Genomic DNA, 21,992 nt, shown 5'->3' with positions numbered 1-21,992 from the left:
TGCTCGGACAAAGTTGCAAATGGACGTTTAGAGAGGTAGGAAGGGCAACGCGCGATAACCTTATCCCTTACTCGAATCATCTATTAGGATTTACACGACCATGATAATTTAGTTTCTCTTATTCTGCTTATTTCATTTGCTAATAGGCTTTCTCTTTAGGATCATTCTATTGTTCTGTTAAATGAATTTCTTCTTAGAAAGATTATAACATGTATGGCTGAAAATGTTTGAGAGATTTTTGTAACTACTGTACTACCATACTACGATTTGAAACGAAAGACATCGATTTAACTAGAATCTTTGCTGCATCGTATCAAATTCAATCGTTGATCATTTTGACAGCAGGCCACCCTAACGATATATATTTCTACCTTTGAAGAGTGGAAAAACGTCGTAATGATATTTTGAGACGCGGCTTTTCGGACCGAAAGATCGGTCGACCCACTTGGCTAACGGCCAACTCTTCATCCTTGGATTTCATGTATGTCGACCTGGCATACATATCACTGTGTACTTTTCCCTTACAAACCAAACCTTGGAAAGGCCTGAAATTCAGATTTTTTCCTAAGGCTCCACGTCTAACTCGAATAATGGTTGCAATTTTTGAAGAACGGTTACGCGGTCTACTTTTTCAAAGGGATTTATTTTCCTCAAAAAAAAAAAAGAAAAAAAACAGAAAAAACAGAAAAAAAAGAAACAAAAATGACAATTTATTTTTCACGACCGTTTGATTATTTAATCGAATAAATTTCATTTAATAACTAGGCTATAATAACATGATTTCAAAAGATCTTAAATGTGTACAAACGTGATTGGTTGAACTACTTGGAAACTTGAAGTAGTAATGAACGTAATGGTAAGGTCAGCCATTCTGTAAACGTGAAAGCGTACATATGTACCTATGTATGTTGGTAAGTACATTCTACACGTTGTACCGAGATATCTGAAGTAGGTAAAGGTATGTTTGCAAGAGTGAAACGATTCTCGACAGGCTACAGGTTTGCATCGTAAACATGGAGGACTGTGGTTTTCTTGGCACAAAATCGACAGCTCGTATTTTCTATGGTGGCTCTTGGGAATACCGATCGAGCGTGTTTTGGGCTAGCAAATTTCTATGAGTTTATCGAACGTTAAAGAAACTTTTATGAATGGACGTACGACAACGGGGAAGGACTTAGAAACCCATTCGATTCCGATACGATTGTTGTTGTTGATTTAGGAAAGGGTCCTTTCGCGAAATCGATCTTTCTTGCCTTTGCTATTTGACCCTTTTATTTTGCAAATCCTTAAAAAGGTTTTTTAACACCTGACGAAAAAGGAATGTTATTATTATTATTATTAAACTGATGGGAGAAAATTCAATAGGAAGGATATTGATCCTTCCTATAATATATCTCGTTCGTCGTTCTCTTTGAAAGTGGGGCCCGACCAAGAACAGATTGAAAGTCTGTTGAGGTTAACGTCGTTTTAAACGCATCATGAAAGCTTGTATCTAGCAGGAGAAAGATCCTCGTGATCTCATCGCGGAATGGGAAACGTGCTTGCGGCCGGAGCGTGTGGGATGAAGCACGAGCTTTATTTTACATGAATTTTTACGAGATTAGCCGGCATAAAACACGTGGCAGTCCCATAAGCACGTACGTGCGTACTACAACGGTATGTCCTATTCGCCTACCATGCCGTCGCCTAACAGTCATAAATTGTAGCAGCATGTCTGAAAACGTTAAGAAATTAAAATAGATTAAAAACTGCTTGTTACGTCGTCGGTCGATGATAATACTTGTACCTGTGTGTATGTGTGTGTGTGTGTGTGTGTGTGTGTGTGTGTGTGTGTGTGTGTGTGCTTCAAGAAACGAGTATGACAACATAGTTTGGATAAAAATGATAACTAAGTAATTAAAAAAAGAATAAAACTGAATTATCCCAGCGAAAAAAGGTAAACCATCTCTTGAACATTTTATATTCGAGAGTAAAGAGAGAAGAATCCTCAGCTATCTTATAAATTACCTTCTTTCTAACGTGTTTTCTGACGTGTAAACATTACTGCTTGATGAGATGGCTTTGCATTTTTAATCAGACTTATGTTTTCATGTTAAATATCATTCATCATTCATAATTTATCTTTTCAATGGGATCTCTCACGAAATTATAGTCGTATGACTTTATTATTAATTGTTACGTCTTTATATAATCCATCGTGTATATATTTCTCTTCCATTTAAATATTTCATATTTTAAATGACTCATTTATATACAGATATATACATTTTTACGATGCGCATGTAGTATAGATATTATAATATTATGGTAAAATACGTGCAGCACAGGTGTGGTGAATTTTGACATAAGTGTTACTTCGGTCGGAAAATCAGGACGTTCCTGAGTAGAAACATAAAGAGAAATGCACAGCTGGAAAATCGTTTGAGCCGTCACGTCGAAATCCCTTGGCCTTTTTGACCGGCGTTTAGTTCCTATGTAATTCCTATGGGATGACAATCATTCCTATGTACTTCAGCATTATATAGAAACACGTTAGCGTTATTTTGTCAAATCCGTTAACTTATGAAATAACTATACTGATTTGTTAAAGTATAAAAAGGAACTTTTATTATTATTTTAATTATAGTATTAATTATAATTTAATAATCACTGAATTATATTTAACAAAAAGTGCAATTAAAACATGGTAAAAAAGAGGAAGATTAATCAGCCAATTACGAAACTAATTATCGACTATTATTTACCGAAGATTTTATGCTCGTTAATTATAAACAATACGATCGTACATACATTGAAGTGTCTTTTAATTGGTAGAATAATAAAATGTTATAGTTAGATATATGTAGAGTAGGTTGTGTTTGGTAGACTACAGAAAACAAATAATTTTCTCAACGGTATCGATATACACCTTTCGAAGTCATGCGTTTGTTTGAAATGAAAATAAAAGTAGAGAAAGAGAAGGAACGCTTAAATTATTCCTCTCTTTCATCGGTGAATGCTTGAATTATTTGTTCCAATCGGTACAGTTCGTGGCATCCATATAGTTTGCTTCATTTCTCTATAACATATCCTATATCGCACATTCCTTTGCGCGTACGAAGGATTTGTCATATTTTACGGGCACATCCAATTTCCGTGTGTGATTTGATTTTTTATTAACATGCTATTGCAACAAATAAAATGACATACAAATTTCATCATTTCTCTGGATATCAAAAGAAAAGAATAAACGTACATACACTTATCGATTCGTGGAAATGTACAATGACACATTTGTACCTCTTTCTCTTTCCTTTCACAATCAGTATAATGTATCTTATATCTTTATATATAAAGATTCATTGTAATTGTGATATTATTTTGTGTGTTGTTGTAATTTACTAAATAGTTTAGTATTATAATAATTCAACAACATTTTATAACAAAGCCACAGCAACTCGTGGCCGGAGCATCATAGTATCATATAAATACTGAATGGTTTTTTTTTTAGAACACCCTGTGTATATTCTCTCCCTATTTGAATATATTCTGTAGCTAAATACAAGTACCCTGGAGTACAACGAGCCCTCCCCAGTCATCTTTCATGCTTTGACTTCCGGCAAGATGAGCACGAGGTATCGTTCCGCGTGTCGTGTGCCATCTCATTCTCTAGTGCAAGTAGGAGTACGAATGACGGATATAGGTATATGTGTTGCCGACTGTTTCACAAGTTTTTTTTTCTCCTTATATATGCACCTACACCTTCCCTACGTAAGTATATGTTAGCAGAAAAAAGAACATAGAGAGAAAGAGAGAGAGAGAGAGAGAGAGAGAAAAAGGAGAAAAGAACGCACTCCGTCGATCTTGTCTCCATTTCAAGCGAAGGAATGCATTCGTTTGAACGTAGATGAATGAAAGTACGAGACTATGAGATGAGACTAAAAAAGAGAAAACTCTCCATCGTGAATCAACATATATATATATATATATCTATAGATTTTCTGAAAAAGAGTTTCTTTCCGTCATTGACTTTCCATTCACATGGTTGTAAGGAAGAAAAAAAGATCGTTTTATGTATGTAAGATCGATGACGTATAAGTAAGTAAGTGGGCAAATATTTTCTTTATACTATTTTTCTTTTTTCTTGTCTTTTTTCTCTTTTATCTGTTTACTTACTCGTCTCGTGCAAACTCTCGTGGTAGCCTCTGTGCCGGACTGCAAATTCGTACGAGGGATTTCACAGTGTTTGTCGTTCCACCTTCCGGTAAACCATCGAATATCTCGATCATCGATTGACAGGATTGTGCACTGAAAAATTGCAATAATAATAATATCAATAATAATAATAATAATAATTGGAGTTATTTTATTTTAGAAATATTATTTTACGTAGAAAAAACGCCACAGTTGCCATCATAAAATCCCTTGTTCGCGTATTTATTTTGGGGAAACTTGGTTCTCCCCTGGTTATATTTCAAGGAATATCGAAAGATATGCTAGTTAATAGAATCGTGGTAGTAAGGAAGACTCGAAGGAGCAACAACTAAACTCCTAACAGAAACCAAACACCAAGCCGATCGTTTACATTACTAGGATAACAGGATAACGGAATACTTAACAGTGATGGAACCTCGCGTTTCCTTCGATATTACCTCCTTCCCAGTATTATAATCAGGTAGTTGAGAAAACGCGGAAATTGAAGATTGTTTTAAGATCGTATAAACGTATACATCGGGTATAATTTTGACGTAACTCTGACATTATTTTATTCTTTCAAAAATAAGAATATACTTTTGAGAATAGTTTCTTTTGCACGTATATAAATCTAATAGTAATAGTGATCGTAAAACTTCTAACGGCGAAGATCTTAGATAGAAGAGAATAAGATAAAGATAAAAAGAAAGTAACGGAATTTCGATTTCCTGAAGGAAACGACGTAGTCGAAGTTAGGATTGTTGTAAATTGTAGACCAGAGATAGATAGATAGATAGATATATGTACATATATAAGAATATTCCCTATACTATTCCGAACTAGTACTTTCTCGCGGTTCACTAATGCATACATTTATAATATTTTATTTTAAATTTATACTGGTTTCAAATAAAGCTCACTACTAGCTACCTTGTACTTCGAAATCTTCACAAGTGATCTCCTTCTCGTAATTTTCCTTCGTTTATTCGTTTTTCTTGCAACCAATGTACATAGGTATGCTCGAGGTCAGGGAAGAGTTTCCTTTTCAAATCCATTCTTATAACCTGTACTATCTCTCTCTCTCTCTCTCTCTCTCTCTCTCTCTATGTTTCCTTTTTGTTTCTTTTTAAACGCAAATGTACCTCGAAGATGCAAATGTTAAGTACGTACTCGTTTTCCATGTTGTACTTATTGTACACGATAATTGAAAATCTCCAGTATATGCATATAATACCTCTGACAAGGTTTATATACAGGTAGGTACCCATACACATGCACGACACGATTCCATGATATAATACTATTTCCGTATAATGAAATTCACATCGTCGTGTTTCCAGCAATGGAGCTAATTAACTCTATTGTATAATCGTGCGAAAGATTTCTACGGCGTTCCTCGACATTTCTCAGTTGATTAATTAAATAAAGTTATTATATTTTCGAGTGTATATAAGTAGGTACTTATATATGTAGCATGTATATAAAGCTACTTTGGAAATTTGTATTAATGTCAATTAGTAAATTCCACGTAATGCAACTGTTGTATAATATAGATAATATCGAAAGACGTTTTATGTATATATGAGCCGTTTATATTGACAGTGACGTGAATTGAGACATTGAAGGGTTTACGTTGGATTCAATTTCAAAATACAGATAACAGAGATGACGACATATAGTGGATGGATGTCTAATGTTTTTGGATTTCTAAATTTCCGTAAGAAACAACAAGTGTACTAACAATACAAACGTAATTTTGTTTTAAGCGTCGATATGTGTCATAGAAGTTGTAATAATGTATTTTGAATAGAACTGCCGGTAAACATAATAGAACTTTTCCCCTTGTAAAAAGCAACAAGATTTATTTTCTATTTCATGAGAAACCATGCGAGTCGTAAGACGGTGGTGGTGGGTGGGGATAATAGGAACAAGAGTAAAGTCGTATTTTCAAGAATTTGATTTTAAACGCGTGTTACAAGTCAGCTGAATAGACTTGGGATAATAGATACGGTAGCAACGACAACAGCGGTAAGTAGGGAGAATAGTAATAACAGTGACATATATCTACTGAAATTATGTATACAGCGAGATAGTTTCTCACGAACAAACGAATATAATCGTCGGTAGAAGCGAGTCTGTTGAAGCTATTAAAATGCAGGCAAGTATAATAGTATGTCGATTTATGGGGAGGAGTACTTTGAATTTTAGAAAATTTCAGAACCATCAATTTAAAACTAACAAAATACAATTCGTTGAATGGATTTTTGTTTTCTTTTCTTTATACTCCGTACTTATTTGAATTAAAAGTTGTCAAATGTTAGTATAAAATATTGATTATTGTTTAAACAAATTTGTGTTAATTTCCTTCTTTTTAACCGTGTTAAAAAGTTAACTGTGGCGCTCCGTTTTGAAAGTGTGCATCGCATACATCGACCAATCACGAGTATATTAGTGAAACACCATTCGTTAACTGGTTAAATAAATAAAAAGAATTAAAATATTACCTGAGATTATAACTGGTCAAAGATACGTGTCCGGTATGATAAGTGCCACCACGAAGAATAAGACGACAGGTCGTTGACTTGTGTTTGCCTCTGGTGTCGTGATGACCCGAACGAATTTTGTCGCCATTAACTTCGAGGTCACAACTATATCCCGTGGAGGATCCTTGATCCTTGCGATGCTCGTCAGTGTCTCGATTGTTATAACGTGCGTTGTGACCGGTATAAATTGTAGCTTGTTTGACGATATCCGCTGTGAACGAGACAAATATAATAAAATATAACGTACAGTTAGAAATAAACTATTGATAGCAAAGCAAATATGTTGCTATATACACAATATACAAATAAACAGATAAAAGTTCGATTTATTAATATATATATTTATATATATATATTGTATACGTATCATACGTTACGTTCCACATGGGTTATTGCATCAATCTAAGAGGAAATAAATTTGATATTGGAAAAATGAGAAAAATTGCATACCGACTAAAGTGGGTACTTACAAGTTTTATTGGTCGATTCTGTAGTAATCGTTGTAGGTATTTCCGTCGTAATTTCGATAAAGTTTATCGTCGCTACGAAGCCATTGTAATCGAATGGAGATACCTCTGGGCCAGCTCTGAAGTATGGTACATTAATTATCATCATCATCATCATCATCATGAAAAAGTTAGTATTAATGTAATATAATTTTGTCTACCTAAATTCGACAAGAACCTCCTGGCCGTTATACATCAAGGATGATTTCTCTTTGCCGCAGAGCATTTTTAAGAGAGGACTCGAGGTCGTTGGGCCCGAATAAACGGCGATGTAGTCGCTCGTACAATGACTGTAAAACGAACGAGAGAAGAAATATTTCAGGTGCTTTCTCTCCAAAGCTTTTCGAGCTGCTTTAAGAACCGTCTCATCTCCGGCAAAACCTCTTTTCATCCCCATTCACGGTCTTACACCCCCTTAGGGGCCATACGAAGAAGAGACTATCGAAGCTTTGCTACTCGTGTACCGATTTATCAAGAGAGAGAAAGAGAGAGAGAGAGAGAGAGAGAAGTTCACAAGGATGTAAGGGATTCACTCGCTGATCAAAGTTTTGCCATTAAACAAAATATCCAATATTATAGTCAGTTCATGAAGGCTTTACCAAATTACCACCAGGCTCGCGTTAGCTTGATTTATATTTTACGAGAAAACTTCGTCGTCAATTATTCCCTAATTGCCATTTCTATTTTCCATCGTGATCACGTTGAACGTTAAAACAAGGATTTCTTTCCTTAGTTTATGCAAATCTTCTTCAAAGATGAGAATGTTTTTGTTATATACCTTACTACGTATCGAACCTATACGATACCATCGATATTCTGTTATTCTATCGATGAAACATTATCAAACTTTCTACGGTGGTAAATATTATTACCGACTAATAAATTGCTACATGGCAATCTTGCATGAAAATTCAAATAGCTTTATAATCTTCTCTCTCTCTCTAAAACAAACTCAATTCGACTTTATCGTGTTTCCATTACGTGACCACGGTTAAACTACGAAACTTTTCATAAATGTTGAATATTTTCTTTTTACACGAACGAAATGATCTTCTAAAAGGAGATCCTATGCATATGGTATACATATAATCTCAAACATTTTATTCTATACTAAACAAAGTTGAAACGAAAAATCTGTAAAATTATTGAGTAAGATTGGACAAAAGCTTTAAGTTATTTTTGATCGTTCGTAGCAAGCTTAACAACGGTTTTACCGTACCATAATTGCAGTTACATTTTCAAATAGCTTAATGATAAAAGACAACTCTCGTACTTTCCTTTCGACTTAACTTATATTAGTATAAAGCATCAAGGAGCCTTCGTCATTTTCCAAGGTAAATCTTCTGAAGTAGGATTTGTTCGTTTCGATTCTCAATCGAAGTGCATGAAATATGAGATGAACGTAAGAAATTTACTTTCTTCCCTTTTCTATATCTTTACTTGTTCTTTTCACGAAACATTTTTAAAAGTCAAGACTACTGCAGATATTTTTCCTTTCTATATATATTTTTAAAAAGAGAGAGAGAGAGAGAACTACTACAAGCTGTGACCGCGGAAATAGTTTCACGTCATTTTCTGCCTGACTGACTTTAACAACAGAAAATCGGATTCTTCTGGCTCCATTTCCTAGGATCTTTTCTAGTACCTTAAGAGGAAAAGTGGAAAAATGAAAAGATAGTAGACTGCGAATGTGCGTATAATATAACGTTTTAAAATTTTTATATCTATTTAGCAAGTACATCGTTACGTTGCAAATATTCGTGTTGCAAGTGAAACAGCAGGTCATGATAAATCAACATTATAAATGAACGTATCCGGGATGCGTCAGGGTTGCGTCAGGGTTGCGTCATTATATTATATATTATAATTTTCTCTCTCTCTCTCTCTCTTTTTCTTTTTCTTCAATTCTGACAATTACAGATTTAGCGAGCAGAAGAAATATGAATTAAATGTTTAAACAATGTTATATTAAATATATTTTAATTGAAATCCTTTTTTCAAGGGATTATACGAGGAGTACTGTGGTCGCGTGTCGAAGTATATTAGCTTTAATGTTTCCTTTGAGTTTTATCGCGTTCAACAGTACCGTCAGAAATGCAAGGGCAAATCGAGTAGCTTCGCTGCCATTCTCTATGTAAATTCTAAAGCAATTAGGTTTTCAACTCGACTCGTGAGAGACAAGAACGTCACTTTAAAGAGAAAAGGGATAAGAGAGAGGGGGAGAGAGAGAGAGAGAGAGAGAGAGAGAGAGAAAAAGAGAGCGAGGAAAGGTTTTCGAATGATTCTATTACCTGAAAGGAAAGCGTTGTAGGTAGGTGTGTAGAGGAATGTAGAAGAAACAGGTCTTTGAATTTGACGACGGGCGTTACCTTTCTGGCACCTACCTGGCATCTACCTGGCACCTTCTTTCTCCTACTTTTATACGCAGTTTTAAAAGGTTGACGCATGTGAAAAAGAGGTAGAAAATAAAAAGGAAGAAAATGTCGACTGTACGAGTTTCCTCGTTTAGCGTAAAAAAAGAAAAAGAAAAAGAAGAAAAGTAAAGTAAAGAGGACTTTAGCCGAATCTGAGCAATTTCATCTTTTGCACTTTCGTATTCTTTGTTTTATTCACTCCTCGTGAGTGACCTTGTTTCTCGGCCGCAATTTCTTTGCTTAAGAACTTAATGTACTGAAAATCTAGAGCAGTTGGAATCGACCATACCAGTAGACGGATGTGTAAGGTAATCCGTTTGAAATTACGTTGCGGGAAAGTTGGTTGCTGCACTAGTTCAAGGAAAAAACTACAAATGTTAAATAGAAAGAGAGTGAGAGAGAGAGAAAGGTAGGAAAAGAGAGTAAAAAAAAAGCTCTTGGTCCTTTCAAGTTCTTTATTTTTCTTTCGTTAACTGTTTAAACGAGCGTGCTGTAAAAGATTCCGAAGGGGTTACTACTGAAAATGAGAAGAAAGTGTTTTATAAAATCAAGTTTGAAGTTTTTTTCTCTTTGAGTTACCTCGTTCGTCACCTCTTCGCGAATTTTAATAAATCTCTTTATAAGAAAGTGAAGCTTTTGAAAGACTATCTTCTACGTTTTCTTTTTATTCTTCGAGTGGAATACGTACGAGTATGTATACAATACGACAATAAATAATGATTCATTTGAAAGATGAAACTACAAAAATATATTGGAAGGTTTTTTTTTCAAGATTCGATGTTCTACAACGATTACAATAATAATCCCATAGATGATAATAATAAGGACGGTGGTGGATTAGCGATTTAGCACATTGGCGAGTGGCATGCTTATAGCACGCATAATCGGCAACGCGCTAGCAGCAGTTATCGTATGTAACTGCGTGTTACTAATGCACAACTGTATGCATAGAGAGATATTAATGTACCGCGCGATCCTATTTACTGCGATTAATGTAGCATAGATGTGCCGTTATCTGCTTGTGTTCTCTTGAACCGACGAAATTAGAAGGTGCATTTACAATCTCTCGAGAAAGCTCGAGAGAGATCATCACGTAAGAAAGTTGAACATTTTCCCTACCATTATTATTATCTCTTGCCTTTTAATACCGTTCATAATTTTACGAGCACTTTATGATGGATCATCGTGGATTTTATCATCGGGTCAACAGGCTATATTATTTTTCATTTCGTCAAACAACTTAGTTGAAAGAGCCATTAATTGTAAAATATTATACCGTTTATACCAATCGATTGAAAGTAGTAGTGTGTAACGTTAGTACGAGAAAAATATATACGAGTATTTTAAATAACATTTTTCATCCCTTTTCTACTACTTCTCGGATGAACTACTTTGTGAAAAGCTTTACCAACGTAGATCGCGTAAAATATGTTCTCTTTCGTAGAAGCGATAATCCGTCGTCTCGATTCACCTATAAAACCAAGCCGTACTCTACGAGCTCCTACTTCCTCCTCTCGCTACTTCCTCTCGCTACTTCCTCTCGCTACTTTATTGCTTTTATATTTTCAATTCATTGTCAGCACGATCACGCGAGGAATCTATTATTCTTGAAAAATCTCTTACAGTGGATCGATCCTAAGTATACTATTCGAAGGATGAAGCCGAAGGTGAACGTATAAGGCCACGAAATATGTATCTTTCGCGAAAACACAACGCGAAAACACAACGCGAAAACGAAATGAATTAATCAAATTAAGGCGGACAAAAAAAATTGTAATTTTTATCTGTATCGCGTGTTTGTTATATTTTAATTAATCAGTAGAGAAAGAGAGAGATGCATGTTTTACAAAAGTATTTAACAACGTTAGAGAAAAAGACAAGAACAAATAACGGGAAATATGGAATTAAAGATAGCGCATGATGTTTAACATAGTTAAACGAGTAATCACATTTCTATCATTCCGTTTTTCTCTACGAATTTTGTAAATTTCAAATAATATAATTATTCATTTTTGTATTTACTGTAAAGCGTGCTTTTTGATATTGCGTTTAATTCTATAAGCCGGGATCGTATTATTTACCGCTTCGTGCTTATTAATTAAGGCTGATAAACGCAAAAAAAAAGAAATAAAGAGAAATGAAAAGGAAAAAAATATAAAAGAAGAGATTTTAAAAATCAAATTCGGTTTGTTTCCACGATCATCGTAATATTAAACGAAGAAAAACAACGTGGATCATATTTTTAGCCGTTGTTTTGTTTAATTAATTAACTTGAAAAACACTAGCGAATTTCATCATTTCGAACGAACAATCATTATTTCCTCTTTTCTTCGTATTATTCTTTGTATCCTTTTTACGATAAAAGGATAATAAATTATTTAGCAATAAATATACTAGGTACTCCTGTTTTGCGATTGAAAGGCATTCAAATAATTTAAATTGTTTCAGTTAAACGTTCAAATAGTTTCGATGAAGGAAGAAAGAGAAAGAAAGGAAGAGAAAGAAAGGAAGAGAGAAATAGCAAAAGGTAATAGCAAAAAGAGATGATATTTTCTTTAGAAAGTTTCAGTGTTAGATTATTTTAGTAGAGACACGATTAGCCAGGTAGAAATCGTACCACGTAATAGTATTACTTTGGAGATCATTAGGTGTGCTTCCCGAGATGAACTTTCCGGTGTTGGTAAGAACAGGAAGTTGAAATGTTGAGCAAAGGAGCTGCCGTGCAGTTTGAAGTATGCCTTATCTTACAGCTTTACACACAGTTACGTTTATTAAAAGCATCCGTCGAGGAAAAGCTCTATGAAGAGCAAGTTTTCATAGTAGAGAAATTAAAATGAACTCGTCTATCTCTTTTCCCTTTATCTTTTCAAATAATAACTCGTAAGCTTATTGTCAGGTTTTGTCTACTTCATCGTTGGCTTATCATCGTCTTATTCAAATTTTACTTCATTATAAAATAAGAATTGCGCAAAATATATATACATAATGAGTTTCTAATTGGTTTTGGATCTTTGATATATTGGCTTTAAAAATAAAGACCAAGTTGCGTTTCTCTATAAAAAAAAAAAAACAAGCCTTTTATTAAAATTGACATGCTCTCTTTTATATATATATTATAAGATTTAATTGTAGCAGATAAAAAAAAAAGAAAAAAAAATATCGAAACGATACACGGATACTGGAACAGGATGAAAATGTCGATATCGAAAATAGGATCAAACTCGTCCTGTATCTTATATCTAGACTTTAACGAACTTTATTATATCGAGCTTTCTTACGACGATATCCGTTGGAAACTTTTAACTCGTTGGATCTCAAGGAAAACTTATTTTCCTATTCACGTGAGAAGAAGACAAGAAGAAAAAGAGGAAGGACAAGGAAGAGCAGAAGGAGAAAATAGGAAGAAAAAGAGAGGAAGAGAGAAATGGAAGAAAGGAAAAGACCCTTTCTCTCTGCTGAAGCCCTTGTTTGACAGTTCTATCGTGAAACAAGCGACAGGACGCGCTTTGGGATGAGTCGCACGAACTTCGATCGAAATTTAAACGAAGTAAAATGTCCGTCCTTGTCTGGACTAGTGCGTTCACACGCTAGTAATTAAATCGAACGATTCGATGATCGGATCAGAAACTCGAAACTCCAAGCTTCAGGCTGTTTTGTTCGATTTTCAAATTTTATTATACGATTACGACAGAGATTCTTATCGTTATCCTTTGATGATAACGATTTCTTTTTTTTTTCTGTTTTTAGAAACAAGTTTTGTCGATTGAATCAAAAGTTTGTGCATTTATTGTGTTAAAACTTTACTTACAAACTGCATAATGGATTGTTTTTGTAAAATTTACTTTGTAAATATTAATAAATATTATGTGTCAAGAATGAAATGATAGCACATGAAATAATGATTTATGAAAAATTTGTGATGTATTTTTCATTGAAATAGTTTCCGTTTTAGAAGAAAATTGTTCATGTTCTTGATAAAGACGCATGGATAAGTTTTGGTAAGAAAGGAGGATAAAAAAGTGGTAATGGAGGTAAAGAAAATGAAAGAAAATGAATGAAAGAAAGAAAGAAAGAAAGAGAGAGCTTTTAACATTGAGAAGAAAACCAAACTCTCATCTAGATTCTCGAAAAGATTTCAGTACAGAGGAACCCCCTTAGGAACCACCCTAGGAACTTGGTAGTTCGGCCAGTTGTTGGAGGTTAAGCCAAGCGTCGTGTGCGACGAGAAATGCCGCGTTTAAAACTCACCGGGAAAAATAATCGGCGTCAAGATAGTGCGCCGAGTTCGTCCTATAAACTTCTTCAAGCTCGAATTAAAGTTCTCGAGAAAGTTCTCTCTTTCGAAAACCTTTCCTTAATTCTTCGAATAATCCTTTTTGAAGATCGACTTACTTATCTTTTTTTTTTCTTTTATACTTGTCATTTTACTTTTATCTAACAAAACCAGAGATATACAATTATAATGCTAAACAATGTGATCGATTGATATTGCACAAAAAATATTATCATTATTTATATATTTATTTTCCTACTGGTAGAAAATAGATCACTCGTGTGTGTTTGTGTGTGAAAGCGTTATAAACTTTTACTGTGTCTCCCTTACGTATTTTTACAATCTAAAAGGTAGCCCTTGATCGAGCTGTTTTCCAACTTTACGATCAGGTTCTTCTCGAACGACTTTCCTCCTTTTCTTCTTTTTCCACTCTTTTTCTTTTTCTCTTTCTCCCTCTCTCTCTCTCTCTCTCTCTCTCTCTCTCTCTTCCAGCTATTATTTAGTTTGAATTCACTTGTTTAAATATTACAAAATAAAGTACATATTATACATACGTATTTTTTGTTTACTCTAGTATGTATGAGATGACTAGTATGATTTAGAAAATTGTAAATCTTGTGGCATCCTGAAGGAATAAAATAAGGAAAGAGGGAAATGAAAAGGGAAACGTGTATGGTACTCTCTTCGGAATAAAAGAAAGGAATAAATTCAACGTCTAGGGTTTATACCATTGGATGTTCCATTTCACGCGACGGTCATCCAAAGAAGAAGAAACGAACTGTTCTTTCGTTCACGGAACGACTTGCTGAGATAAAGGAGAAAAAGAAGTTTTATAAAGGTAAGAAAAGAGAAGAGAAGAGAAGAGAAGAGAACAGAAGAGAAGATAAGTCGCGGAACAATTCGATATTTGTCTTTCTCTTTTTTACTCTTAGAAAAAAGTCAGTTTAGACTATAGGATACATCTAACAAGGATAGGAAATATCGAAAAGAAGAATATCGAACGTTCTATGTCGTTCCACCTATCACAACAATCTTACTTTCTGTTCGTGATTTTCTCGAATTCTATTTCAAGAACGTGCCATCGAATAGAAAAGAAACATATATATATATATATATATATATATATATATATATATATATATATATATATATATATATAATACCAAAGATGAAGTAAGAAAATGAAAGAATGTCTATTTCGAATCGTAGCTACATATATTGCTAGATCATCCACAATGGTTCGAACGTAAAGAATTTGATTTTATTTTCCTATAGTAAAGAGAAAAATACGAGTAGATAGATACATGAAAAAGATAAACATATTTTATATTACATATATACCTGTATTATATGTTTTGTTTTTCCATTTGTTGTGTAGAAATGTAAATAAAAGGTAAGAATAGAGGTTATTCTACAAGTTGGAGACTATACAGACGTAAAATGAAAGGAAGAAAATAGGAATGTAAGATTGATTATTTGACAATAAACGACGTCGTCGTTCGAAAGTCTTATTTGGAAAGAGCACATTAGGTGTGCTCGTTTCACCTCGTCCAATCCAAAGAAGGAAGAATTTGCGATGGATACTTGACCCTAGAGCAGCCACTAGAACGAAACCTCTGCAGAAATAGCACTTGTGATGCTTTCAAGGGGGCAATGGACACACTAGGACAATGAGAAAGGGAGATAGAAAAGGAAATAGAAGGAGGGCAAAAGACGTAAGGGATCGTAAGGGATCGTAATGGATAACCCGACTCAAGCTTACCTGCCATGAACAATCCAGTAGTTTCTGTTTTAACGTTATTCAACCTGTCTACTCTTAATTCAATGACATTTCTAACTAACACGTTTCTATTGTCGTTAGATTTTATTGTTCCAACGTCCGAGCTCTGATCACTGTATTATTACTGAAATGCGATAGTAAGTGTTCGTCCTAATTCAAATAGATATCAAGCGAAACTACTTAAGTTGAATGTATCAGATTTACCAGATGTTGATAGCAGCAACGATACTACTCCTTCTAGACAAGTATGACGTTCTCTATTCATTTAATCAATTAGAGTTTCGAACAATTATTTGTTTGCAACTAAGTATTCAAGAATTGTATAACTTAAGCTTATCGATAGAACTCGAATGAAACGAGAATTTCAATTGTGTTCTCCAAATAATTTTGGTTATCTTTGAAAAGTGAAAAGTTAGTTTAACGATGTTTATTATTACATTTTCTGGCTTGATTCAATTTGATTGCGCGCGATTAAACGTTTATTCATTTAATTAACGCGTAGTTATTCATTGCGTGTTTTCTTTCTAAGTTAATTGGCAAACATAGTCGAACGGTTTAACGATTAAACGCATCTGTTTTCTGCTATCCGCGAGAGTTTCTTCAATCTTCGAACAAAGCTGGATTGAAACTACTCTCTCTCTCTCTCTCTCGTATCATCTACGCCACTGATTGACGGCACACAAAGTTGCTCTATTAAATCTTGGCAGTTACCGTGTTCCCTATACACTAAGGTTAATACTTCAAAGCTTTCAACGAGATTATCGCATAGATCTTTGCACGCGTTGGTTAAACATGCATTTGCGCGATTTAATGTTATATTTCATTATCGTCGCATAATAAATGTGAAAAAATACTATTTTCATTCCTCTATACGTTCTTACGAGAAAGACGAAATGTTGAAATAATTTTATTGGACATTCATTAGATCTTTTAATTTACATTAACGATTCCTTTCTAACGTGACACTATTTCATTTATGAGAGACACTCGAGTATAAGTCCTTCATCATCCTATACATATAGTCATTCTATTTCATTTCTGTGACTTCATACGATCTTGTAATTATCACGAATATCAACGTATGCACGTTAACCAAAATCATCAAGCTATAATCTAGCTTTACACGCTCTCACAGAAACAAGTTTCTCTGGGAGTATCAAATGCGCTTGATATTTGCCATACCGTTCCATACTCGTAGACTTCAAAGCGTATTCGGTGCAACGATTAAGAGACTGTTTAAGCACAATGGAGCCTCAAATAGAATCATAGTTTAATCGTGTCAGTCACGAAATCGTCAAATATTCGGAAAGATTGATAACAATATCTACTAATTAAATTAATCCGCAGAGAAGTACTTAATTAAGTTTCAACACAACTGTCTAACTATTCTACTGCTAATATAATAGCTCAGTACGATTAGTACAGATAGGTATAACTGATCCGGGTATAATGTTCTGGGTACCATTGGGATTAAGTTGGATTACGTTCCGACCCAACGTTATATCGCATTCCGCGGTTTCTGGTTAATGTAAGTGGACGTTACGTCGATACGCGACAAGGACGAGGACGAGGACGAGGACGAGGACGAGTACGTACAACGTTTTGACCTTGATATTTTACCTTTTTTTATTTTTTGTTTTATAAGATTTCTCGTTTCAGGGTGAAATAAAAGGAAAGATAAGTCGTTTAATCTTATTATCCTTGGCTAATAAAATATCTAATTCTGTTCTTTTTGGATCTTTTGGAAAAAGGGGCAAAGAGCCAGAAAGAGAGGAGTTTGGGAATAGACTGGTAGACATGCTGAATGCTCTGCAAGGAATAGGACTTTTCCTCGTAGCTAGAACACGAGCGCGTAACTCAAGGAGAGAATTTATTAAGAGAGCCAACATACGGGTATAAGGTCTGGTTTTAACGAGTAAGTCCCATCTCCGCCTAAATGGAGATATATATCTTCCGTTGGGCGCACTTATCCGTTCTTGGCTGACACCAACACGTACGAATTAATGGCTTTCCTCGAACTCCCTTCTCCCTTCTTCCTTACTAGAAGACGTCTATAAACCTTTCGCGACAAACACGCGAAATAACGCGTCGATTAAAACATTTCATTGTACAGATCAAATTTGTTTTTCATATATATTTTCATTAATTATTTCGGAAATAAATACGTATTAATAAGAATAATTAGCTTTAGAACAGATTTGTAATCTGAATTCTCAATAGGAATACGCTATTATACGCTCTTTTCTATGGTATAATATGCTTGCTATAGACTTTAAAGGATAATTAACTATGAACGGTTGTTTTGACTTTTCATTGTTATGGCTTGTTCGATTTATTAACGCGTATCGATATAATATTATTTCGTCATTGTCCTACCTTTCATTTTCCCATATGAATATTCGTTCGCGGAAATATTCATATACCGTAATTTCGTATTGAATTGTTTAGTTAGAATTATATATATATATATATATATAGAGAGAGAGAGAGAGAGAGAGAGAGAGAGAGAGAGAGAGAGAGAGAGAGGAGCAAAATAGTATGGAATCAAGCAATATTCCGATAGTCGATGAAATGTTTAAAAGGGAAAATTAAACTTTGGAATTATCTATCATTAGGAAAGAGATAATCCGGATTTCGTTAGGCGATGAATCATTAGAATGGTCGACACAAATTGTCGTTTATACGGGGTAGAAAGAAAGGTAAAGATAAGTTCGTTAGAAAAGAAGGAGATAATTTTACGAAATGAAAATCTTTCTGGCAGACGAAAGGACGAGATAAATATGCTAAAGAGAATCTCGCGGGAGTAAAAGAGAAATAGAAAGAAGGAATTTTAAGGATTGCTCAGTTCCGGTGAACTATTTTTTTACTTTTATTTTCTCTCCCGTTGGATCGCGTTCCAACGTTCCGCGAATATAGGATAAACGAGGACGGAAGAAGGTAGAAAAAGGTTCCTCGAGGCCGAGACACACGCCGGTAGTCTTTTCGAAATTCAGTTATCAGCCGCAATCTCCCAGATGCTGCCAGTTTGATATTTCGTGCCGTCCAGAGAGACCTAGGATTACGTTCTTTATCTCTCGTCGTTACTTAAGCTATTTCTTCTTCTATTCTCCTTTTTTTCTTTTTCTTTTCTTTTTCTTTTCTTTTTTTTTTTTTTCTACCACTAACTTGTTCGCTTCTTCGACATTGAGACTCCATCCAACGTAGGAGTCTTAATAAAACCGGACGATTTCTTGCGACCATAGACAAAGTGTCCAATAGTTGTCCTTACCATTCGTATGCGCTTTGTCCTTTTCCCTTTGACTAAAAAGAAAAAAAAAAAAGAAGGGATCGTTCTTTTTATCTCTTTCATTTTCCCTTTCTCTTTTTTTCTTTTTTTTCTCTCTCCTTTTTTCTCCCTCGTTGACTCTTATTAAGGCCACGCTCAATTTTCAGATTATTTTCGAAGCATTCTTCTCAATTCTTATACACTTTTTGCCTTTATATTAAATTACGTCCGCAAGGCAGCATTTTCAATTAATTTTGTTGCCTACAAGCCAGGCAAACCCATGGTTACCAAAGAGATGGATTCCATTCACTTTTTTTTTTTTTTTAATACGATCTTTTTAGAACGAATAGAAAAGGATGATTACTCAGACCAGGAAAAAATAAAGGAGGAGAGGAAGAAATATAAAGAAGAAAAAAGAAACGAAACTGTATACTAAACGAATACTTTTATCTCTGGAATCTTTCCACATGGTTCGAGTGCATTGCATTTTCAAATAGTAATAACGTATAATTATTTTTCCTGTTGGCTTAACCGCTACGATTATCTTACGGATTAAAAAAATAAAAACCACTTATAATATAAATTACTCGTTTAATATATATATATATATATATACATATATAGATGTGTCCTTTTCGCAATTCATTATTGTTCATTAGTTTTCAACGTTTTTATGTTCTTTGAATATTCATTTCTTTTTCCTCTCTCTTTCTCTCTCTCGCTCGCTCTCTTTCTCTTATGTTATTTCTCGCAAATGAGAAAAAAACCATAAAGAAAAGGATGAAATTTTTTCTCGTAAAATCGTTCTATTTAAAATCCTTCCAACTCGATAGATTAATCCTTAATGATACTAACACTCTTCTTTCGTTAAATTATCCCTTAAGATCTTATCATCTTAGCTATTCCAAGACGAAGATAACGAAATTTCTACGAATAGGAAAAATGTATCCTATTAATTCTTACCCGTGGATTTACTCTTAATCCGTCTATCAATTTTCTTACAACACACGTAACACACTTTTTCCCTATTTTCTACCTTCTTTTCTTCACGTATACATACATATACACGGTGTGATATTTTTTCAGAACAGGAACCAGATGATATAAATCAATACGTCTGATAGTTTAACGGAAGGATGGGTTAAGGTTTGGAAGGATTCGTCGAAGGACCTTTTATCTCTTTTTCTTTCTATTTTCTGTCCTTCTCAACACCTTTTTCAAACTACCGTCGAAATCGCTGTCAGACCCTCAGGTGAGGATCGCATTAGCCAAATTGTCGTGGTAGGTGCTGGTAAGAACCTTAGGAAGGAACAGAAAAGGATAAGGTTGAAAAAGGAAGAAAATAATAGCTCGAAGGAAGAGAAGAGCATTTACATTGCTTTGACCAATCAGCTGTCGCAACGATTTAAATAACTGAACTACCACTCGACTCTTCTCTTGCTACCCCGTTCCTATTGTTATCGATTTCTCACTTCCTCTCTCTCTCTCTCTCTGCTCTTCCAATTCAGCTGAATGCTCCTCGAAATGAAGGAAAATGCAAAGTACCTCGATTATCGGCTGACAGCTTTGACAGATATTTCCATTCCTGCGCGAAGTAGTAAAGAGTAGTAAGAAGGCAAAAAAATAGATAGATAGATAGATAGATAGATAGATAGATAGCTAGATAGATAGATAGATAGATAGAGGGAGAGAAAAAAGAAAGTGGAGTACCTTTAGAAAAGTTTTAGAGAAAAGTCGAAGATAATTGAATCAAACGATTGCACCCTACCTTTTTATCTATTTGTTCGACAAAAATTCTCGTTTAGTTTGATAATGACGTGTAATAAAATGATAACGAAACCGCGATAAACGATTTAAAAGGAAAGATTATTACTGGCCAGAAATGCGACATTTCGCTATGATGAATTCTTTTCAAGTTTAACGATAAAAATGATGATTTTCTTTTCCCTGCAAGAAAGAAAAGAAAAGAGAAAAAAATAAATAAAAGAGAAGATATAAACCCTTGGATAAATAGGTTGGATAATGCTGTTCCCTATTATGCCGTTCGCCAGGCTACGTCGAACGCTCGACGTGATATTATCGGAGGTACGATTTTAGTCTGCCTACCGTGAAAGTGTCGCTTCACTGCATATCATTGTCCCTTCCTCGATTCACTCGTATGCGTTCTGTATGCATTCTGTATGCGTTCTGTATGCGTTTTGTATGCGTGTTACCGTCTCGCCTCGTTACACATACCACGCAGCCTATCCGATTTCTCTGCTATTATTTTGCTGAACTACGAGGAATTACAGATAATCCCGAATATATATATTTGAATTTCTTTCATTGTCAAACAAGAGAGACTAATAATAATAATAATTATTATTTCTTAATAACATATCTATATTTAATATAATTTTTTTTTAGTGTAAATAGTGTAATTTTGAGCTAACTATAATAGAGTTTTTAAGTATTCCCAGTGTTCCATAAAGGTGACACGACGTTGAAGTTTCACGAAGGTTTCTGCATAATATTGTAACGAGACTCCGAGTTCAGGACAGACCGCAGCAAAGCTGCCTGCCTGCAGGGAAAGCTACACCTAGTTAGTCCAAAAGCCATATTGCCTGGGTACTGTGATCATACGATGCAAGTGGTAGACGTCGTATAATTGTCCTGGATCCGACATTCTATTACTATGTACATATTACGCGTGTAAAGAATGGACAAAAATAGGGAGAAACGAGGAGAAAGAGAAGAACAAACAAAGCAAGAGAGATAGAGAAAAAATAACAGAAAACGACTGATCGTATGATGTTTATTGTCGATTGTTATTTTATGAAATTCACAGCTATTTCGTGAAACTCATAAAACGAACGAACGAACGAACGAACGAACGAACGAACGAACGAACGAACCAACGAATGATTTATATATTTTCGCAATAAAAACATTGAGAAAAATTTGGACGGTACGGGTACTGGTGTGATACCGGAGGACGTTATTTTATCGAATCAACGGTAATTATAAAAATGGAATAACATTCAAAAACATTGAGAATA

At 34.5% G+C, this 21,992-nt stretch overlaps 1 protein-coding gene across 2 annotated transcripts in view; it reads right to left on the bottom strand.

The window, feature by feature from the left end:
• Nucleotides 1–21,992, bottom strand: part of LOC107072421 (uncharacterized) — a 163,221-nt gene that overhangs the window by 11,589 nt on the left and 129,640 nt on the right. For both annotated transcript variants that reach the window (XM_089173332.1, XM_015332346.2), the window contains 4 exons: nucleotides 7,384–7,512; nucleotides 7,187–7,302; nucleotides 6,678–6,927; nucleotides 4,156–4,287 (listed from right to left, as the gene is read on the bottom strand). In XM_089173332.1, the coding sequence (XP_089029458.1) occupies nucleotides 4,156–4,287; nucleotides 6,678–6,927; nucleotides 7,187–7,302; nucleotides 7,384–7,512 (627 nt within the window). The remainder of the gene's footprint in view (nucleotides 1–4,155; nucleotides 4,288–6,677; nucleotides 6,928–7,186; nucleotides 7,303–7,383; nucleotides 7,513–21,992) is intronic.

The sequence above is a fragment of the Polistes dominula genome, unplaced genomic scaffold, assembly GCF_049000335.1.
Source record: "Polistes dominula isolate Pdom_NZ unplaced genomic scaffold, Pdom_raw_medaka scaffold_35, whole genome shotgun sequence".
Taxonomy (NCBI): Eukaryota; Metazoa; Arthropoda; class Insecta; order Hymenoptera; family Vespidae; genus Polistes; species Polistes dominula.
Note: the sequence above shows the minus strand (reverse complement) of the source record. Positions and strands in the feature narration are given on the sequence as shown.